This window comes from Opisthocomus hoazin, chromosome Z (genome assembly GCF_030867145.1).
Source record: "Opisthocomus hoazin isolate bOpiHoa1 chromosome Z, bOpiHoa1.hap1, whole genome shotgun sequence".
Classification (NCBI taxonomy): Eukaryota; Metazoa; Chordata; class Aves; order Opisthocomiformes; family Opisthocomidae; genus Opisthocomus; species Opisthocomus hoazin.
In genome coordinates, this window is record NC_134454.1 from 79,764,587 (window position 1) to 79,787,470 (window position 22,884).

At 52.1% G+C, this 22,884-nt stretch overlaps 1 protein-coding gene across 9 annotated transcripts in view; it reads right to left on the reverse strand.

The window, feature by feature from the left end:
• Positions 1-22,884, reverse strand: part of CNTFR (ciliary neurotrophic factor receptor) — a 213,335-nt gene that overhangs the window by 67,321 nt on the left and 123,130 nt on the right. For all 9 annotated transcript variants that reach the window (XM_075411628.1, XM_075411625.1, XM_075411627.1 and 6 more), the window contains one exon: positions 20,732-20,813. In XM_075411628.1, coding sequence (XP_075267743.1) covers positions 20,732-20,813 — 82 coding nt within the window. The remainder of the gene's footprint in view (positions 1-20,731; positions 20,814-22,884) is intronic.

Genomic DNA, 22,884 nt, shown 5'->3' on the forward strand with positions numbered 1-22,884 from the left:
ACAGTAATTCATGTCGCAGGCTCCCTCCTGGACCTGATAGTCCAGCAGTGGGGAGGTGTGATGCCTGCTTGGCTACTGGATTGGCATGCTGCCCCCCAGGCTGAGCTCCAGGTGGCACAGTCAGGATGGTGGCACTTGCATGGCTGGTGCATGGAGGCCAACAAGGCTACGCAGTGGCAGGGCATAAGCACGCTCCTGGGGAGAAAACACAGAGCTAAATCCAGCAGGAAACCACAGAACAGAGACCCACTGCTGGAAGCAGAAGCAACACAAACTTGTAGCAGAAGTGAGGGCCAAGTCCTTGCTGCAGCATTGGCTCAGCCCCAAGGGATGCGGCAGCTCCCCGTTCCTTGTGGGCTGCGGTCCCACACTGAGCTCTGGCTGGGAGACATGGTAGCAGGATGAGGGAAGCTGCCCTAGCAGACAAGTAACCTCAGCGTCATTCTGCTTGCATCACACCAGCAGACTGGCTGAACCAGCAGCTTTGGCGCTGTCTGAGTGGGATGTCAACAGGGCAGAGCGTGCCCTCCCCGTGCCAGGGCAGGACAGCTATGTCCATGTCTTGTACTGCTTTTGGTGCACTTGTGGCAGCCCCATACTGGGACAGAGCCTCTCTCGCAGCTCTTCAGACCAGCCAAACACCAACAGCCCAGAGCATCGTGCTGGCAGTGCTCTTGGCTGCAAGCCAGAAGGGCTCCATGTCAGAGGCAGCCTTGCTTCCACACATGCCATCAAACCTGGCTCTTGTTGGGAGAAGCAAGGTCTGTGCAGCAGTGTGCTGCCCCAACACCAACTTGTGTGCTGCCCCAACACCAACTTGTCCCTGCCCACAGAGGACATGAAAACCTGGGAACAGTAACCAAGTCCATCCTGCCTTGGTAGCAGAGTCTCTCAAGTCATGCATGGGTAGGAGACCCCAGAGAAGCTGCCCTTTCCCATGGCTTCAGGGTAGGACTGAGCTCTGCCAGAGGATGCTAATGCTGGTGTGTACCCATCCGCAATGGCTGCATAACTCTAGCACTGATCATCTTGTGTTGCTATAAGCAGGGCCAGGAGAAGATGCACCTCTGCTGCTACTTATTCTTTTCTGTCTTGGCTTCTGTGCAGCAGAGAGGTCTAGATGCTGTTGGGCTGGTGATCCTGGCCTTTTTTTTTCCCAGGAGAATTTGGTCTTGCATCCTAGAAGGGGACCTGAGCTCATGTGTTGATGTGTTTTTCAGCAGGAAGTCTTGGTAAGGTCTTCACTTGGATGTCCTAGCTTTTCTGGTCCAAAATTGCCTGTGTCCTGGGACTCCAAGTGCTCTTCTTGCTGGGACAGGCTGAGCTATGACATCATTTTCATCCTAAGGCAAACGGAAGGCTGGATGGGACCCTTCTCACTCGGCTTCCTTGCAAAAGTCAATTTGAGATGACTCGTCCTGCGGAAGAGCAGTTGTCCGGTGAAGCAGCAACTCCTACAGTCCCCTGCACCTACACCATGGTTGCCACAGCACATGGGGCAGTGTGACATGGAGGGGAATGTGTTGGAGGAGCAGAGGGAGATGAACGGCACTAATGGGAACCAGCACACAGAAGAAAAATCCCACCGATAACCTCCAAGCCGGGCTCACTTGAGCCTTCGCCCTTCACAGCCAGATGACTGGTGTTAGCACCGCAGACAAATTAAAGGCTTGTTTTCTGCTCCTGCTTTTTCATGCAGACAGGACAAATAACTCCAGGTCACAAAAGAGAGCTTAGATCAGGTTTTTTAACGCCGTTTAAGGTGAAATCAATACGATTCAGAATTAGGTGACCAAATCACAGCCATAAACAGAAGAAAAGCTCATTGCGGTCCAACAACAGCGTGAAGACGCCTGAATTTACTGATCTTTGGGGAGGGGGGGGCAGAGCCGGATTGAGACGTCGGGGTGCCTCGCACCCCGCTGACCACAACCTGCCTTTTAAGCCCAGTGCACAGTGTACACTTCCCCATCACTGTTTGCCAATGCCCACACAACTACCCTCAAATAACAGCCTTCCTCCGCATGAATACACCGGGGGCGATGGCTATTTGTTCACATAACAACCCGGCTCCCGCTTCACCCCACTCAAGGCTGCAGATTAGCATCAGGCATTGTGCAATATTATTTTTCTTAGTGCAGAATTATGGAAGTCAGAGGCGTAAAAGACCTGTTGGGTCCCACTCAGTCCATCCTCCTTCTGCCAAGACAGTATTGGTCCCTGCAGCATATTTACTATTTCTCCGGTCTAATTTTACATACTGTACAATCTGTGCAGTGCCAAGTTACGATCCCTGTGTGAGAAGCAGAGCTCTCAATTTCGAGGCTCTTGGGTGTGTAAAATCACAACCGCGATGTTAAATTAACTTTTTTTTCAGTTGCATTTAATCATTTAATAGCTCTAAAATTCAGCCCCTCAGGCTCTTTCTGTCTGTCTGTTGGCTTGGGTTTTGCCTGCTGTAGGCCAGTGGCTTGTCGCTTACAGATGCAACGCTCACACCCCTGGGTGGATCGGCAGCAGCTGGGCTTGAAGCTGGGACCGCTGCAATTTAACACATGAACTTCTGCGGCCCGAGGATGGAGAAACTCCTCCGCTTTCTCAACCACAGGTACAGGAGGTTCATGCTCCTCCTTATGACACAGCCTCTGCAAGGAGGAGGTACAGGGCACACTGCATGCGGGGCCAGGACTCAGAGGTATCACCCAAGCTAGATTTAGAAAGAAAAGCAGGGGTGCGACCTGCAGCACCGAGACATGGGGGGACAGGGCAGCACCGAAGTCCTCCCAGTGATGTCCTGTGCCCGGGAACTCCCAACAGAAACACCAATACTCTTTTCCCCATTCCTGTATCCACGGGAGGATAGACCCCAGGACTTGTTTCTTCCCAAGACAGGGATTTCTTCCCCCTGTACCAACACCGAGACTTTTCTTTATGCACATGGCTATGGGATAACAGAGGAACAGAGGTGCTGCCGGTGCAGCACGGCGAAGAGAGGGTGGGAAGAATAGATGCTGATAAAATGGGAAGCATTTTCCCAAGTCTTTATTTTTTTTGGACTCAGTCACCATCACTCACTTCTCCAAGTAACATTTGCACTTCTGGAGCCTGGTGATGATTTCAAAACAATATTAATAATAAGGCAACCATCTACTCTGCCCATCAGGGGCTGTATTAACCATTAAGCCAAGGCCTCGGGATTTGCCTTGGTAATAACGAGATATTACATTTGCATTTTATGCTTTTCACTCCGAAGGATCCTCAAGGAAAGCCAAGCCTGCAAATCATCACCGGTGCGTGCTGAGTCGTGGCACAGCTGTGGAGCCGCAGCCTGACAGTCACACAGAGCATCTGCTGGGTGCAAACATCTCTGGGGTGAATGACAGCAACACATCAGACCCACCGCACACCGGAAAGAGTGTTACTTCCACCAGAGACATCAAGATAAATCCCTGAGCGTAGCTAAAGGAGCATTGCACACCACGACAGAATCCCAGTGCAGAGCTTCTGGATCTTGAGCAGAGGTTGGAAGCAGGCTCCAGCCAGGGGCTCAAAGAGGCTGTGTCTCTGGTTATGGGCTGGCAGGTGTATCTGAGTCACGGATGATGACTGCAGGATCACAATCCCCAAATGGTTTCTGAGCTCCTCACAGGGCCCAGCACTATTCAAGAGTGCCATAAATCCACAGGTTGCCTGAGTATTTGCAACTTACTCTACAGGCAGAGAGCTATCAAGTGTGGCACAGCCTTTTGTAGCTGTCTCTAGGCAGGTAGGAGAGACAGGGTCTTCCGTGCACTACATGGATGATCCCTGTAGCAAGACATCTGTCTATCAGACAGCAGGAGACTGAAAGCACTTGATGCTTTGGGGCACACAGACAGAGGCTTTGCATGTCTTCTTGTGCAGATGTGCACATATCCCTGCAAAGCACAATGCAGAAGCTCACAAGAGATCACACCACCTCTGAAAAGAAAGCCTTAAGATGAGGGTGGTAACCTGGGAGCCTTCAGCCGGGCTTCCCTTTCCTGGCAGTAGCACAGAGTGCTTGCAGAGGAGGGTGCATACAGCTCCTTGGAACTAAACCAGCTCCTGCCTGGACCTGCTCGCTTGTTAGTGCCCCGAGCACTGGTGTCCAGCACCCCATCCAAAAGCTCTGAAGCAGATGCTCTGCATTAAGCAGCAGAGCACTTCCAAGCAGCCCCCACTTGCTGGCTGGTGGCAGAGGTCCCTGGGTTCATCGTGCAGAGCCCGAAACAACTGAACCTTAAATTCTATTCGATGTTGGTTGCCTCTCCTTTTCCGGAAACACCTCCTCCTCCACAGAATCTCTCCTGCTCATCTACCCACTGCTATTCCCACTCCGTACCCCTTTTATTGCCATCCCTCTGACTGAACTCTCAAAAGCAGAGAGCCACGCTGCTCTCAGGCTCTGTGAAACAGGAGCTCAGCCTGCCTTTGAGAGCATTTCCTAACCTCCAATTACTGATGCCGTTGTTTCAGAGAGCCCTTGAGCTGGTGGGGGTTTTTTTCTCCACCTTGTTGGGGATGATGAGCAAATGTTAGTTCAGGAGCAGACACTCATTCAGTATGATTTGAACTAATTGCCCATTATTTCCTAAATTTCAACACTTAAAAGCTTTGAGTGTCTTATTGCAAAACAACAGCTAAAAGGCCAGTTATGTTCATTGACTGAAATACAAATAAACGTGCCCAGCTCTCTGGAGAGCTCTTGGGTTTGAAGCAGAAGAAGATTTTAGGGAAGTATATTTTCTGAAAGTAAGATTATACAGAAACTCACCATGTCTAGAGCTCCAGTTATCTGAAGTCACTACTGAATTACAACTATTATTAGCACAAGAGATACTTGAATTCTGGAATTTCTGTAAAACGTTTTGAATTCAGGTTCTGAAGCATTTAAAGGACTTGAGAAAATATCTTTGGCTTCAAGTCAGCAAAGCACTTAGGCAAGCCCTTAACTTTCAGCATGTGTTTAAGTACCTTGCTGACTTGGGGCTTTTAACCCTGGCAAAAAGAAAGCAAAGAGGAAAGAAAAGCCAAAGGAAAAAGTTCTGGTGCATATGGAAATCTCCAGGCAGGCCAAAATAATATGGGAATCTCTTCTGGAAAGTAACAAAACAAAAAATATTAGTGACTTGCTTCAGAATTAAACACTAGAGGAAGATTTCTGCAGAGAGGAGAAAGACTCCCAGAACAAATGGAGTATTTCAATATAGCCTAACGCCGACTTCGCTCTCCTGCCTCTTCAGCATGCTGAAATTATTTATTGCTGAAAAAAAAACAAACCTCAAACAAACCTAAAACCTCCTTCCCCCTTCCACTTCCAAACTAAGCATGATGGGAGAGAGAAAAATCTTGGCTTGGGCAGTGAAAAAACATCTCTGAAATGAGTCGGCTGCGAGAGGCTATCTGCATCAGGACAGAGGAAGAGGAGAGGGGATGAGGGAGTGAATGGTAGTAAGGAGGACGAGGGGGAGAAAACTGCACACACGCAGGAGCCTGCGAACAACCACACATACTGCCTGTCAGAAGGGGAATGCAAGAAAAGTCCATAAGGAGAGAAAATCAGTACAATCTACACACACACACATGGAAATCAGCTACAGGCAGCAAGCAGCTATTCCCTTACCTCCAGCTTGACACCATGAATAGAAAACAAACTGAAACAGAGCAAAAAGATGATGCTCTGCAGCCTAGCCAGGGAGAGGGGCCATCAGCCCTCAGGAGACAGCGACAGGGAGAGCGTCTACCTGCATGGGGATGGGCTGGAGGAGATACCCCGTCTCCTCTGGGCTCTACTGCTCACAGCCCCCCACTGCTCTGCCATGGCCAGGGCAAGATCAAGATGCCAGAAAGTTGGAAATGCTGCTCTGGCCCCATCAACTCAAAAGCCCAAGCTTCCAAAAATTCTCCCCTAAAGAAAAAAAAAAAAAAGCGCAAAGAGTTCTTTCCTTCAGAAGGAAGCCAAAGGGTTTCCTTCCTTTTAGTTGGTTTTTTTTCCAAAACCTCCCCACTGTGTTGTACAAAAGGCTTTGCAACCTTATATTTTTTTGGAGGGGGGGTGTCAGTTTAAGGGAGGAGCCTAACCATCTCTCAAAAATACCAAAAAGACATGATGCAGCCCTTCCCCTCATCCCGCAACTGTTGTTTTTTTTTTTTTTCCCTCTGACAGAGAAATATGATTTTGTAAAGCATTCGGATGTTGATGGGACTTCATTTTCTGATGGAAAATGTCTCCCCTGAGGCTTTCACCTGTCAGTTCTGCTCAGGACAGATTGGCAGCAAGCTCTTCACTTCCCAGTGGAGATGCCCCTCACGGGAAGCGCAGGGTCCGGGCACAGGGGACGGAGGCATCTCTTGCCCAGCACTCACGCTGCCGCACTGCCGCAGCCCCCCAGGGGACAGGCACCCTGTCGCCCACTGCACCCAGCAAAAGGCAGCTCTCGCCTTAACGAGCTGACAACTCAAACAGATGAGACAAACAAGGAAAGCATCATTCTCCCTGTGTTACAGATGGAGCTGAAGTCCCCAAAGCAGATTAAATGACTGGCCCAAGGGTGCGCAAGTTGTTTGCATCCGAGCTAGGCTTTGATTTTCCTCCTCCCCTGTGATCCTACAGCACCTGGTACTTTGACACCAGGGTTTGGTTGGGCTCTCCTCACCCTGATGAAGTACAAACACCGAAAGCACAGAATTCATTTGAGCTGGTGTCTTTTCATCCATCTGGAACCCATGCATGCCCCTCAGGATGCCAGCACTCGAACACTGCAGTGGTGGCTTGTGGGGCTAGGAGATGGCTGCTGCGGTGTACATCAGAGACCCGTCCCCCCTGAAGCAGCAAAGCAAAAAGCCTTCCATAAATACTGGTTATGCTAAAAAAATCCTCAGGGCTAAGCGAGTGAGGAAAAATGGCCCAAACTCACTGGAGGAAGGAAAACACAATTAAATCACCTAACAGCCCGTGTCCACTAATCCCTCATGCTACCTGGCTTGACTTGAATGTCACTGCCTGCTGACACCCACCTCCTATCACTCTTCCAGCCTTGGCACTGCTTTTCCCAGAACCTGGCATGGCAGCTGTGCACCCCGGTTCTGCAGGAGAGAAAGCCCACCAGAACCCAGGGCTCCCAGCACACAGTCACAGCCCAACTGGGACAGGCAATGGGCTGTGCAAGGAAAAGCTTGGGAGCTGTTCGCCCAGGCCACAGCATGAATTAAAGAGATGTTTAATATTCACCAGGCTGGGATACACATTTGCAGCATCATGCCACATGTTAAAAATACAGTGATGTGGTCTGGGCTGGCCTTCACTGTTGGTAGTTCTCGCTGTGCGGTCTTCCCTCTGAATCTGTGAATTAGGGCAGGATGAAGAATGTAAGGGGATTAAATCTGCCTACCTAAATCCTGAAGCTTTCCTTCTGGGTTTATATCCCAAAGTCCTACTCATGAATCAATAGAAAGATGCCCACAGCCATCTCTCTGGAGCTGTCAGGAACAAAATTGCAGAAATATGGAGAAAGAAATGCATCAGGGATACCAAATCCCACGGACTCAACAGAACTAAGTAGAAAATACATGCCCACACTGTAGTGAGATGGCAACTTCATGTGGAGAGATGGTTCACCAACACAGAGAAAGGCTCACCACCAGGTGTCTTGGTCAGACAGGGTAGACTCCTCCATTCTCAAGTGACCGATCCAACACCCTCCAAATTTCTTGGGGGACAAGGCACATCCCACCTCCTAAATTGCACTTCTTGGTGGCCCAGGGGTTGTAAGGTTGCTGCTGAGCTTGGATGGGAAAGCTGGGAGCAAAGGGAGCGTGTGGAGGTCCCACTCTTCAACGGCTGAATGTCCTGGTGGGCTGATGGACCCTGCACTGATTCCACTCCCATGCAGGAGACATGAGCAGCACCATCACTACTGTTAAGTCAAGCTAAGTCAATGATAAGAACCAGAAAAAAAAAAAGGAAAAAAACAACCCTGCACAGATGTATAAACAAACGCTTCTTTTAAAATGACAGCTTCGTAAGTCCCATGTCATTACTATTCCCCCAGGATTTTCCTTTCTGTCTCCCATGCTGCCATCGCAACAGCTATGTAACTTCTGAAGAGCATGAACTGCCAGTGTGAAAATGGCCGCAGTGATTATATTGCAACACTTCACTGCTTGCCTGAGCTTCAGCTCCCTCCTCCACTGTTGGAAGTGAAGTACGATCAATGCTAATTAATTAAGGGCCAGAACCCGCCAACCATGGTCACACTGAGTTCAGCGCTGCTTCTTGAATATTCAGGGCTCACTCTCCATAAAAGCGAGGATCTGTCTCCAGCAACTAGGGTTGAAAATAACAGAAACTCTCTGTGCAAGCCAGGAAGATCGGATGGACACGTCCCGTGGATAGGGCTCAGAGCTGGAGGAGTCAATTCTGCAGGGGAAGACCCCATGCATTGCAGCTATAAATCACCATAGCGTCATTGACACGATGGGAAGGGCAGCAAGGCAGCTTGAAGGCATCCCTAAAGGCTCTCCGCCAACAGGGACCACGGAGCTGGCAGAGCTGTTACACCCGACCAAGGCCAAGAGGGGGATGCTTGTGATGGGTCCTACAGGAGAGCACAAGCATCCTCCAAGAGCAAGACGGAGCAACACCCTTTCCTTCAGCACCCAAAGGGCATGCCCTGCGATGCTGGGACAGGGCAAGCAAGGGCTGCGTGTTACTGGGCAAAGCTGAGGAGGCTCCTCAAGAGAAAAGGAGGCAGAGAAGAGTCCCGGTAAAGTGAGTGGATTTCCAGGTGGAGCACCAGTGGGAATGGTGCTGCAGCTCACTAACAAGTGAGACTGCGGCTGTTGGCCATGGCCACTGTTCCTTCTCCTGCCAAGGGGTTTGTGTGACGCTGTAAGAACTCAGAGGCACCAGTAGGGACCCGAGCCCCTGAGCTGCCCTTGCCCTGTGCCACACAGCAAGGATCCTTACCCAAAGGAAAAAAAAGAGGCAAACACACGGGCCAATTACCCTGTACTTCCCACCACAAAGGTAATAGTAATTTTCAAGTCTGCGGAGCACAGGAACTTGGATGTGACCATCAGCCAGGTGCCTTGCTGCATCCCAGGTAATGCTACATCCTCTCCCAAGAGCAGAAGTCCTGCAGGGCTCAGCAGCCCCTTCCCACTCCTGAGCAACATTACTGGATTTTCATGCTTTGCTCCAAGCCACTCCGGTTGTCCCAGCAGCTGGCACAGGTTGTGGCAGGTCTCCAGGCTCCCAGTTATGGTCAGACATGGAGGCCTCCCACAGAAAATCGCAGGGAGAGGAGCAGACAGACAGATGTTAGCTTCTGGATTTAATGCACTCTTAATCCTGCGTGCCTCAGTTTCTCACTTGCACAGCATGCTTTCAGCTGGAGCAACCACATCGCAGTGCAGGCAAACTGCAGACACAGCAGAGTCCGATCTGCCAGGACTTGTGGCTTGGCTGGAGTCAGAGGTTCTCTGTGACTCATCCTACAAAGTCTCAAGTTCATGGCTACAGCTATGGCTGGAGACTCCCCTCAGGAGCACACCAGGCTGAGCTTACTGTCACCCTGGGAGCAGGTTTGTGCATAAACAATGCAGATGGTGAGCAGAGCTCACCTGCCTGGTTGAAGAAGATCTGCACTTGGACAGATGGGACTGGGGCTACCAGAACCAGCCCCCAGCAGCGGATCCTTGTGCATATGGTCTGTACAATGCAGGTTTGCACTGATCACTGCTGTTGTGAGCCTGCCTTCCAGCTGCTTCCAGCAGGACAGGACCCTGATCCCCCTCTGTAGCTCTGCTACCACTGTGAGCGATGCTGAGCAACTTCCTTGGTGCTATTTCAGTTTGGACCCTGCAGGCAGCATGTGTGGACCCCCGTGAGCAGCACAGAGGGGACCTCCCTCCAGAAAGCAGAGAAGACTTCGGCATAGCAAAGCATCCATCCCCCACCAGCTCTCTGCCAGCAGAGCTGTGTTACCCAGCAGCATGCCCAAAGCCTGGACATCAGAAATACATCCACACCTCATTACATCTTAGCAAATTCAGCAGGAATCAAGCAAGGCACGCTACAAGCTGCAGCTCTGCTTTAGCTTGTCCATCCCGGTCACCTCCATGGTGTGATGGTGCTGGCCCTCTTCCGCCTGCAAAGCACACAGCTCTTGGCTGGCAGAGGTTGTCCAGGCTTCCAGCCTTGCAGGTCAATGTTTTTCAGCATTGGCTCTGCAGACCTCTGGCTGCTTTGCTACACTTCAGAACAGATAACTACAAAGAGCCCGGCTACTGCTGGATGGCTTAAATCTGCTAACAGTGATCTGCACTGGGGGAAACGCTTCAGGTTTTGCAAGCCACAAAGGCTAGGAAGGTGTGTAGAACCTGGGATGAAGGGCAGTGCACGGCTCTGCCACCTGTGTACACTCTGCGGTGAGGCTCTGCCCTATCCACAGGGAATTTAGCACCGGGAGGTGGATGTGTCATGCCAGGGACTCACCCTGCACACAGGTGCATGCAATTATGCAAGCAAAAGTTTTTGGTCCCTTCCCCTTGCCACCTGAGTGGAGATGAAGGCTGGTTTATCCCTATGCTGTGAATCACGTACACAAAGCCCCTTCCCCAACACCAGCTGCCTAGTATGGCTCTGAGCAAAGGGAGGCGGTGCAGTAAGGCTCCAGACTCCTCAGCTTCAGTTAGCACCTGGTGGCAGCTAAGCCTAAATAACAATCTTTCCCAGCAAATACTACAGAAATAGATGAATGGTCCACATGCTGGACTAATACCACTGTAACCCCTCCTGCCTCTATCACCATCAACTGCTTTGTGGTTTCACTTCACTTCTCCACCTGATTGGCCTTCCTGGAGCACTCATTACAAGGTGACATGCATTGCTTTTCCCTTCTGTAAGGAGCTTGCCACAGCCCCTCCTCAATCCTTCTTCTTCTTCTCCTTTTCCATTTAATATGCCACAATTATATTGGCTTCTCTGCATGGATCCACTCCATTTAGTGCTGCCCAGGACTGCTTATCCTGAAAGATGCTCCTTTCATCCACAGGACAGACTGCATATCTTGCAAGTTGTTCTTGTGTTTATTTTTTACACTCCAGAATCTCTCACCCGATTAGGAATCTGGGTATAAAGTATTTTGCTTTGCACAGAAGCACAGTGTCTGCCCAGAGAAGTTAAACCACCCAAAAGACTTTGACGATAAAGGTTTGTGCATGTCACATCCCAGCATCTGCTCTCCTGACCATGCTTCATGGTTCCTTTGCTCTGTTCCCACCCTAGCAAAATCCTCTCCCCAGGAAGCAGAGACGATGATGTGTAGGTTCAGTGTCTTGCTGTGGCAGTACTCCTATTATCCAGGGCTTTGCTTGCTCACAGATGTGTCACGGGCAGCCTGAAGACAGCAGCAAGTAACTCACTGCATGCCCAAAGCTACTGACAGATGTGCAGGACCTGAAAGTCTCAGCCCCAGCCCTGTCTGTCCTTTTGGTCCGGGGTCCATCACACACAGCCCTTCTGACACAACCTGGGGATGATTTATAGCACCCACTACTAGGGTCGTGGGCTCCTGCAACCAGTGTCTGGAGCTGCAGCACTTTGTTCTTTCAGCCTGACCGGAGATTACCTTTGCAGTCCCAGGGCTGCCTACGATCCAGGACTTCAGACACTGAAAACATTTCAAAGGGGATAAGTAATGAGTGGCACCTTCAGTCCAAGTTCAGATGGACACTTGTCTCTGAACAGGCTAGCGTGGATCAGGCTGCTTTGGAAATGTGAGATGGCTGGCTTCCTGGAACCGCCATGTGTGACTTCCAAGGTGAGACCTTTCTGAGCTTTTGGAGGCTAATTGAAGCCAAACCCCCGATGCACTAAAGGTTTCCAAGCCAACTATCACTGTTTTATGAGATCTTCCATTTCCGGAAGCCTTTGAGAATGTAAAAACGGGCATAAAAAAAGAACAGGCATAACCCACAGACGAAGGTTGCTTCTTCCCTCACCAAAAGGAGCTCAGTGCTCAGGACATGGCCCTGCTTCAGCAGCCAGAGCTCACTCAAAGAGCAAAGCCCACAGCTATTCCCCATGGGCTGGGCTATGTCTCAGCTACCTGGGTCTGAAAATCTGCGTAAATGAGATTTTGTCTTCCACCAGCACTGGGGGTCTCCCAGCTGCTATGGCAATGCCTTGTTTTACAGCCAAGCATCAGCAGTGGAAGCAGTGCTCCTGCTCCACACAGTGGGATGATGCGGCCCCGAGAAGGAAATGACTTTTATCCAAACCCTTCCTCCCAGCCTCTCCCTAATGAGCAGGGCTTGTCCAGTAGTGGGTTTCAGCAAGGATTTGTTGGCAAGGACCCAGCTGGCTTACACAGATGCTCCACGGACAGAGAGCTGCTCCCTGTCCCATGCTCTCCCCTCTGCACATCCACACGGGTCAGTCCTGCCTCCTCCCTGTGGGTTGTGGCAGCCTTGCTCACATCAGCAGTTACTCCCAGGGCTTATCCTGGGCTGAAAGTCTCAATCCAAAGCCCCTTTGGGTGTCTGGGTGGACTACAAACCCTATTCCTCCTCCTTCACTGCTTGTCGATATGTTTACTGAAGTCTAAGGGACTACTGAGACCTAGTTTTTGTTGCCACTGGCAGAACTAATGAATCCTGGCAGACTGGGATCCCCCCAGCAGTTTCTTCTTCTCACCACAGACGTGAACGATTTTCACCAGTTTTGCGGGATCACAGGCTTGTCCAAAACCTGCCAGATCCACAGTCTTTAGTTAGTTTTCTTTTTCCTTTCTTTTTTTTTTTTTAGTCTTTTACAGCTTTGTGATCTGTTTCAGTACACAGGACCTGCAACTGATGGAAGGGTTCATATTTTTGTTAGCATCACAGATGTTGACAACTAGATCTCCTTCCAAGCTCTTCGACAGCTCATGTGGGCCTGGGGACAGATCCCCACTTTACTCCATAACCTCATCTCCATCACCTCCATTTCAGATAACTTCTTCCGTTCCCAGAAAGGGGTAAATTCAGTGCAAGTGCCTCCAGACAAACTGGTATAGCAAAAGCCGGCAGCTCCTTTGCAATGTCCTTTGCATGTCTCCAAACCGGTAACCTGCGAAGAGCAAGGCTTCCAAGCCCTGACGCCACTGAACTGTGGTCCCTCTCACCTAAGTGCCAGTCCCTCTTTCTTCTCCTCTCTCTCTCACCCACACTTAAGAGCATTTCTCCTCATGCATCTGACAGCACTTCGCACAACGGGGCATCAATCTCACGCTGACCCGCGGCTATTTTCCAAGCACAGACCCTAGGTGAGAGCTGTGAGGTCTCTGCTGCCTGCCTGACAGTCACGAGCCGTGCTCCCGCAGCGTGCCCAACCAAGACAGGCCACTCCGTTCCGTGCACCAGAGACTTTCTGCGGTGTAAAATTAACAGACACTGCGTGGAAATCAACCCTCTCCATCTCCCAGCTCCCAGGCGGGAGAAGCAAGCCTGTGATGTGCTCCCTGTGGGGCTATCATGCACCGCTGGCCGGACCGCCGGGGGATGCTCGGCTCTGGGATCTGTGGGGTGCGAGGCAGCGGGCAAGGAAACTCAGTCACTAAAAATAGGCTGTCTGCGGTAGGGACCGACCACATTTATTAGCAAGCCTCTGCTCCGGCTGACCACAAGGTCAGCCTCCGAGAGCTTGGCCATAATTCACTCCATGTCTGGGCAGGAAATCTACTTGAGCACAGAGGGATGTCCAGTAATAGAAAAAGATGTTCCAGGACCTGGGGCTATTTCTGCTGTTTTCTTTTACTTTGCAGACAGAGAACCTTGCAGGAGATGTATCTTGTGCTGCCAAAAAAAAAAGAAAAAGCCAGGTGCTTTGGGACAGACAGAGGTGTAGGAAGGAAAAGAGAGGGTGTGTGAAAGTTTTTGTCTGTTTGGGTCTGGGGTTCTTCTTATCAGACAGACTCACCTTCACCCTGTAGGGCACAGAGAGATCAGAGCAGCGAGGGGAACCTCAGACCTTGTTAGGCTCTTAAATGCCCTAACAGCATGCAGCAGAGTGTAATGGACTGCCGCTGGGGTGGTGTTTCAGGTGGGCTGAGTCTCTGTTGCTTCTCTGCAGTTGTGGGTGGCCAGGGAAGATGGGGAGGCAGCGGGGAAGCCACCACAGTAACAACGCAAAGGGATGGAGGTAACAGCTTCCTTGAAAGGCATCAGAGGGACACGACTTTCCTGCAGCTTGAGCTACAGCCAGGTTATAGGTCTGGCCAGCCTGGGGTAGGGTAGCAGACCGGCACCCAGCAGATGCAGCAACCTCACTGGAATGATGCTGGACCCCAGCAGATGGCCGTGAGCTTGGGCTAGCTTATCCCCAGGAAGCAATTAACAAGGCAAAGGAGGCAAAGAGCGGATGCCTGCCCTTGAATGGCAGCCTTCAGAATGATTTAAGCAGGCTACTCCATCTCACGGAGAAGTTCAAATCCTAATTGCTGCACACAGGCTGCGGGCGCTGGAGCCTGCGTGTGAGGGGTGACATGTCCCCGGTGAGTCAGGCTGATCACCCGCCGGGTACATGAGATGCCTGCTGAAGCGAGATCATTGCTGGGGTGCCCAGAGGTGCAGGCAGTGCTGCTCTGCAAGGGGTGCTGCCACACAGGGGTGTCCACAATACCGCAATATCTTCCCCCATTGCCCCAGCGCTTGTGCCTTGCCTCTCTTGCAGCTCCAAGGCAGGAGCATCTGGCTGCTCTCGACAGGCCCTGGGACTGAGGTCTTCCAGATACAGCTGGCTCCTTCAGCTGATTATGTGAACACCACCGTGAACTGAGCTCATTTAGGCTGAGGACAGGCTGAGCTAAGCCCCCCGACTTTGACCGCACTGAGCAAACCCTGACAACATGCTTCTAATGCCAAGAGATGTCCTTCTATTTATCCAGCACTGCGCCTCTGTTCTGGGTCTCCAAGCTCTCCATGAAGCAAATTTGAAGAGAGTTTTGGCTTTGAGAAGGCTTGCAAAGAGTGAGGGATGCAGGGGAGGTATACCAAACCTTGCTTCCTAACCCAAGACAAGTCCTGGAAATGCTCCAAAACCTGCTCACATGCTGAATGGGGCTGCAGTTTAGAACAAGGCCGGTATTTCAGCCAGCTGGATAATGAGAGCATCCAGAGTTATAACAGGAAGAATTAAAAAATGTAATTGCTAATGGGGAATTAATTGTTAATGGGGAACCATCATTGCAGGAGGGTGTTCCCAGTGTGGCCTCGCAGGGATCTGTTCTTGGCCAATTGCTAGTCACTCGTCTTATCAATTATCTTGAAGGCAACATAAAACTGTTGCTGGCAAAGTTTGCCAGTGACACAAAAGCTGATCTATATAACAGAAAGGACGAGTCCATTGCACGTAGAGCTCTGGAGCAGTTAATAAACTAGCCTTCCCTCGGCAAGAGCATGTGTTTTACACAGCCAAACACAAGTCCATTCATCTCCAGCAGCGGAATGTAGGTCAGACTCGCAGAAGGCAGGGCTGCATCCTGGGGAGGACAATGCCAATAAGGCCTTGGCAGGAGCCACAAAGAGATGAAGTGCCAGTGTGCTGTGATGAGAGCAAAACCTGGCCTGAGATGCAAGAAGGTGTCACAGGAGGTGGGAAGGTGCTATGTAATGAGGAGACAAAGCTTTCTCCTGCACTGGCCCCAGTCTGAGCACGGAACAAGCCTCTGTAGGAAGCACGCACCATCACCAGCCTCCTGCTCGGCACACACACATTGTCCCTTTGACCTTGCCTTCCCCAGCGAGTGCCTGCACTTGGGCAATTACAAAAATTCCAAAACACTCTGTTGCACATGCATCTGGCCCTGGGGAACGGGTGGAAAAACAAACAACACATGACAGATGTTAGTCATGTCGCTTAATGCATGACTGAAAGGCAGTCCAATAGCATGGTGAGGAATGAAGAATGGAGAGAAGAAGAGAGAGAAGGAGACAGAGAGGAGTGAGAAGAGCAGAGGAGAGAAAAGAAGAGAAGAAAAGAAGAGAGAAGAGGAAAGAGGGAAGGGGGAACAGAGACGACCTTCTGTGTGTATATTTGGAGAGACTATTCCTGCAGTGCTGTCTGAGGTTGGATGCACATCTCCCCTGTGCACCCATGGGCACAAGAGCAAGCCTCATAACACAGGAAGTCCATCAGATCATTTGAATCCAGGCACCTTAACCAAATATCATTTGCACAACAACTGAAAACCACTCAGATGCCTACAAACAAACCACATGTTCCTGCAGTAGTCTACAAACCATCTCCTACACAGAAAACCCAAAGAAGATCACCAGAAATAAAGCAACTTGATTAACCGTGTCAGGCAGATGCCCTGGGGACTTGCACGGGCTGACTGATGCAGGAGGAGGCAGGGTCTGGAAAGAGCTTGTTGCATCCCCGCCAACCAACAAATGCCACACAGAGCAGGTTGGACAATGCAGGGAGGGGAGAGAGGGACATATCTACAGTTGGTTTCTCTTCGAGAAGCCAATTTGCATGGCTTTGCTGTGCATTTTGAAGGCTGTTTACCAGCCCAGGCTTTGTCTTCACTGAAATGTGTGCAGCATTTCTAACGAGGCACATGCAAACTGGAGCTCCCGAGAGGCTTTGCGGCAGAACCGATTGCAAAAGATTAGCACCAGGGCTTAAGAAAGCGAGAGAGAAGAGAAAGTAATGAAACAAAATCTCTCTTTCTTTTCCTCAGTTGAGGAATGATGGGGGCTAATTGCTTGTCACTGGTGAGAAAGAGGAGAGAGCAGCTTCTGCACCCATCAATAAATTAACCCCAACATGTGACATCTGAAATGCATTCATTTCCAGAGACGTTTATCTCTTTGTCTCCTCTCCTGGGTGAAAACATAATTATTGTTTAAACATGAGTTAATTCAGCAAGGTGAAGATCAATAAAGCAGAATTACTCTGCTTTTAAAAGCAGAGAAATCTCAATCTGGGACAGATGTGGACATAACTCTGGGAGAGCTGACAGATGAGGAAGACGCTTTGGTCATGGCAGGAGCCTGAGGAAGCAGAGCTCCCTCTTCCCAGGACTGCTGTAGCCCTTGGGTCTACTGGTAACAGCTAAGTCTAGCCATGGGCAGTCATGGCAATGAATAGAATAGACCTGAAATCACCCATGTACGTAGACTTTATGGGCTGATACACGGTTAGGCATCTCCACCATGTACACACTTCCCATGTAAGCAGCTTTGGCAAAGCCCCAAGGATCATGCTGTGGCCTCTCCCTTTCCTCTGAAGGTGCCCAAGCCCTGCTGAGGAGAGGGTCTCTGCATGGCAGGGACTCCCACCAGCGCTGCTCTCTCATGACAGAGCCCTTGGACAACCAAAGGTGCAAGCGTTGCAGCAGGCAGCATTGCTTCTGTGCTCCGCTGAGCTTTCCCCCATCGCCTTCCTCTACTCCAAAACACATCGGCAGCAACTACTGCCTGGAGGAGGAAATACAGGAAGGAAAACCGAGCTGCCCATGATAACAGGGAGGGGACCGGGCTCTGCTGTGTGGTCTTCAGCCAGTTCTGCCTCATCTGTCCCCTCTCATTACTTCTTGCAGCTCATGTCCATCCTTCCATGCTGGCAGGGAGCTCTGCGGATGGTGACAGCCCCTGGCTGTCCAGGGCAATGCCCGTCTCTGGGGGCAGGCTGACCCCCATCCAGCAGCCCTGTCTGAAGATGGTTTACTTTTAGTGCTTACCCATGCGCCGGGAGGGACATCCCTGGACCACTTGTTCAGCGAGTCTGGCAGGAAGGCCAAACACCACCCTACACCAAGCTGCTCTGGCAGCTACGCCCTGCAAGCCTCACCTCTGTTTTCCCTCCTTCCAATTTCACCCAGCGCACCCTCTTTTCTTTTTCTAAATTCAAGAGCAGTGCGGCTGCCGTTCAAAGCCACACTGCGCCTGCTGCCCTGGCCGGGCTGGGGCAGGGCACATGTTGATCGCGGCAGCAGAGAGTGGCAGCCATCCCACCCACGCTGAGCACACCAGCGGACCCTGACGGAGCCACAAGCATGAGGGGCTGAGCGGCGCGGGGAAATCCATTTAGCAGCAATAGGATTAGCCGTGAGCCCGTTGAGCATCTCCTGGTCAGTGGCAGCACCGGTGGCTCCAGTGGCACGCAGCCAGCTGCCCCAAAACACCAGAACAGAAGACCTCATTTGACTATAGGGAGGGAGTGTGCCCAAATCCACTGACCTCTAAGCCCTTCCACTCCCCGTCCCAACCTCTGGGAGCGTCCTGGGCTCCCACACCCCAGGCAAACCCACCCTCTGCTCTGCCAGCTCCGAGGAGAAGGACCAAAGGTGAGCAGCAAGGGGGTTAACGCATGAGCAGCCTCACCTCCACCGAGCCTGATGCTGCTTTTTATTAATTCATGTGGCACTTTGCAGGACGCTCCAGTAATCACCAGGGTGCACGTGCGAGCCAGGAGCGGGTGGCCGGCCTCGCTGCGCCGTGCTCATGCTCACTTAACAGCTTGTCACATCCTCCTCACTCAAGTATTCAGTGCTAATGCATCTCTTAAAGTGCTCCATGAGCTATTAAAGTCGAGCGTGCCTCAAGTGCATGATAAATGGACTCTATGCCAGCGTCTTCCCCCCACTCCACCCAGTCCCTGCCACCAGTGGTGTTAGTCCATCCTCCCACCCCATTCCCTCTGTGCTTTCCCAGCCCGAGCACCCGGCTGACGGGGGATGAGCCTGGGGTTGGCTGGTGAGAGGAGGCTACAGTGGGGCAGGGAGTGAGCTCTTGGTGGGGGTAACGGAGCACAGCCCTCGGGTCTCCAACACGGGCAGACACCTGCATGTGTGCAGCCTCTCAAGTTGGGCACGGCGGGGCGGGCAGGAGACCTGCTGCTCCAAAGCCCCTGCCCAGAGCATCACCTCAGTGTTTCAGAGAGGTGCCCGGGAGGGACGCATGGTGCCTCTGAGGAACAGATTGAGGACAGTCCTGGAAGCGCCCAGCTAGCCTTCCTCCAGCTCTAACACCCAGTTTTCCCCTTTCTCTCTTTTTTATGTCCCCCAGTGCAGAGCAGCCTCTCTGGCTCCCGCAGATGGGAAGAGCCCTGCCTCACTCCGCACGCCTTCTCCAGGTGCCTGTTGATGCACTCAGATCCCAGCAGCTCCGTTTTGACCTGGTGCCCCAGACATCTCCCTTCTGGCCACAGCCAAGTAAGGGAAAGAGGAAAGGCACAGGGACAGGGAGGCTGTGCTACCAGACCCCGAATGCTGCCGGATCACGGAACAGAAGCTGACAGTGGTTGCAGCTTGCCTGGCCAGGGGTCTTACCCAGGACCATGCTTTCTGTGCCAGCAGACTGCTGCCCAGTAGCAAAATGCATGGCCCTGGCCAGCACTGGCGGGGAGCACCATTTGTTTCTCTATCTAAACAACACATTTCAAGTGTAACCCTTAAGTACCTGGCACTTCTGTGTTTTGTGCATCTCCCTGTGTGACACTTCTGTGCTGCCGTCCCCACGGCACGGAGGGAAGCAGCACAGTGCATCCAAAGGATGCTCTGGCATCCTTGACACTTCAAGGCTCCCTAGGCAGCAGTCCTGCAAGTACAACGGGACCAAGCAGCATTCCTTCTCTGCAGACAGCATGACACCACCACAAGCAGCACACAGCTCAGCACCCAAATGCTTTGAGCAGGTGCCCTGTGAAGGCTCTGGGAGCACTCCTGCAATACCACTCAGCAAGATCCCTCCCTGTCCAGAGAGTGGCTGTCCCCATGCAATGGGGATGTGCTGCCAAATCCCAGCTGCTTTGTGTCCAAGCTGGCAGCTTCCAACAGCGTAAACCCACCCAGCTGGATTCAGGGCAGCTCAGCAGGGCTCTCTAGCTGAGTTCCTCAACCCTGCAGAGCCCATGGATGCACAGATGTCCTTAGTGGAGTTAATGTGCAAAATTCCCCTCTATAATCCACCAAAAGAACTACAGCCAAGCTGACTGCCAGGAAAGCCAGTGAATTTTGGAGGTCCCCCATTTTGTCCCATTTTTGCAGGGCTGTCATAGGTGATGCCACCGCAGGACCCAGCCATCGCTCCCCCCCATAACCCTCCTCTGCCTCCTAGACCCAGGATCATCTTGGGTCCTCCAGCTCCCAAAGCTGCCAGTGTCTCTAAAATGTAGTCTCTCTAAAGACATCGCTAAGGTAAGCCCTGAATCCTCTGCCAGCCTGGAGAGAAGCGAGCTAGTGGTTGGTGCAGATGTGTGGTGGCAATGGAGACAAAGTCACCCCAAAGAGGTGAGAGCAGGATGAGGCATCCGTCATGGTCATGGAGTAGGGTGTTCGGGCTTGGGGCTGTAAGGCTGCTGCTTCTTTTCATCTGCTCTTCCCTTCAAGGGTGGGTTGCACAGGGCAGAGTGCAGAAAAAGTGGGGGTGAAGGTCTAGGAAGCGGTGCCCTGGCTGTAGGAGCATCTGGGGACATGCAGGGGTGTGGTCAGGGTGAGGGGGACCAGCAGGCGCTGGGGGGATGCAGGACAGCCAAATCTCACAGCTGCGGGCAGGAGGAGAAGCACATATCACGGAGAGCAGAAAAGTGATAATATCCAGAAATGTAGTATCAGGCAAGCCCTGAGAGTGCACCCAGCTTGCCACAGGAGAGAGGTCGGAGGAGCAGTACTCACATTTTTTGGAACCCCCAAAGTGGAAGAAGCATAAAGAGACTCACCCTGCTGGCTGTGTCTCTGGGCGTACACCACCACCACCGCGGCGAGCACCACGCAGCAGGCTGACGGGACGGGGTTAGCCATCTGTGGAAGCAAACACAGGCAGGAGCAGTCAGGGTTTGCCCCCAGTAGATCTCACACGCGTTGCGCTAAGAGCTGGTCCCTCCTGGGCAGCCAAAGGGTGCAAGAAGATGGCCATGAAGCCAGACTTCATCTCAGCCACGGGGGAATTCACTGCAAAATGAGGTCTTTTGCTGGTGCAAGCTTCATTGTTCAATGGCCTGTGGCACTTACAATGGGAGCTGCCAACACAACCAGGTGCCCAAAGGCGATGACACGCCTTGCACGAAAGCTGCATTTTCCTTGTCTGATTTTCAGCCTTCCCCTTAAGAAAGTCAAACCCTGGTGCTGGGCTCTCCTTGGCAGCTGCAGCATCACCCTAGGAGCAGACACTACCTGCAGGTGGGTTGCAGAGGTTCTTTGAAGAGATGGGAGCACTCCTGGGCACTTCACAGCAGCAGCCAGTGCTCAGGATGTGCAAAATGCAGATCCCTGCACTGGCAGCTGCTGCTGTGGTGTGGCCCCTTCCCGGCACTAGCACTGGGCATGGTGCTGCCCGCTAGCCTGATGCGACAGTAGCAGCATTTCTGGGCATGCCAGGGACAGCATAACCCTCATCAGTGTCTTTGCAGTAAACGAGGGATGCAGCATGTGACCTCAGCCAGCTGCCACCGACATCCCAACAGGTCACAGTCAGTCCCCATCTCTCCAGGCTGGGAGAGGAGCAGACGCTGCTCCGTCCTGGTGAGCTGTGCCACGTCCCAGGGGGATGCTGGGGTGCAGGGAGCGGGGGACAGCTAAGAAGGCAGATGGGTGGAGGTATGCTGGGCTTTAGGGACAAGCAGGGAACATCCTCCTTACACCAACAAGTCTCCCAGGAGTGGACAAACAGCAGCAACAACCACAAGGATGCTCCGTGCAGCTCTGCCAGGCTTGGAGGTGCCCGAGCTCTCTTCTTGTTGCAGCCAGGGCTGGCAGAGGAGACCGGAGTTGGGAGGGAGCTGCTAAGGACAGCAATGGGGATGCCGGGCCCACCCACCAGGAGATAAACAGCACAATGCGTGAAAAGCAAATTACACCTTCAAAACTGTTTAAACCTCTCTAATCTCCAGTGCTGTATCGGTAATGCGCGGAGGATTGCCTTTTAATCTAGAACATGAGTATGGGCTCGTTAGCCAGATGGCATCCATTTAAACCTAAATAAAGGGGGAGCTGTACTGGCCAGAGAAAAAAATCCAGCATAACATATTCCATTACCCAACATGGCTGTTGAGGGAGCCCAGATGGCCTCGGGTTCGCAGCAGGTCGCAAGCCTTTGCACGGCTGGACGGGAAGGCAAGAGCGCCTGGGAGGGATATCATAAGCAGATTTTGGGGTGCAGCTGGACCTGCCTGGCCTCAGATGCCTCTCAGGGGCAAGGATGCTGGGGGAGGTGGAGTATCTGAAGATGAGGAGCCCGAAGATGGTCAGAGCAGGGACCCACGGCCTCGCCGCTGAATTTGCAGTGCTGAGTTTGGGCTGGGAGGACTGGCAGCGAGAGCCGTCCCCAGTGCACTGCAGAGCACGGACACGCCAGCCCCAGACCCCGCTCCCAGCCCAGCCACAGCTCTCCCAGATCACCTTGAGCAAATCGCTCTCACCACCTCCCCTGATGCCTCAGTTTCCTCGCCTGTAAAACAGAGATAATAAAGGTGACCTTCCTTCGAAAACTCTGCAAGAGGAGCGCAAATTGCTAATTATAATACTGTTATCATTCACTCTCCTGCTCCTCTCCTGATCCTCTTTTCCCTGTGCCTGCTCTCTGCTCTGCCTCCTCGAAATGACCCCACCATGCTCTTAGCACAGCTCTCCTGCTGCCAACCTGAATTGCACCAGGGCCAGACCCCCATCCCTGCACCACAGTCCAGGTACCCCCCAGGTAGAACAACCATCCCATCTCTGGCAATGACGGGATGTGGGACAGGACCCCCTCTGCCCCCCTGGCAACTAGCCTGATCTTCGAAAATTGTGAGATCTGCTCACCACAGCCTCCAGTTTGGCTCGTGCCGGTGCTAATATCACCGCCAACCTTCACACTCCGCATCTCAGTACTGCC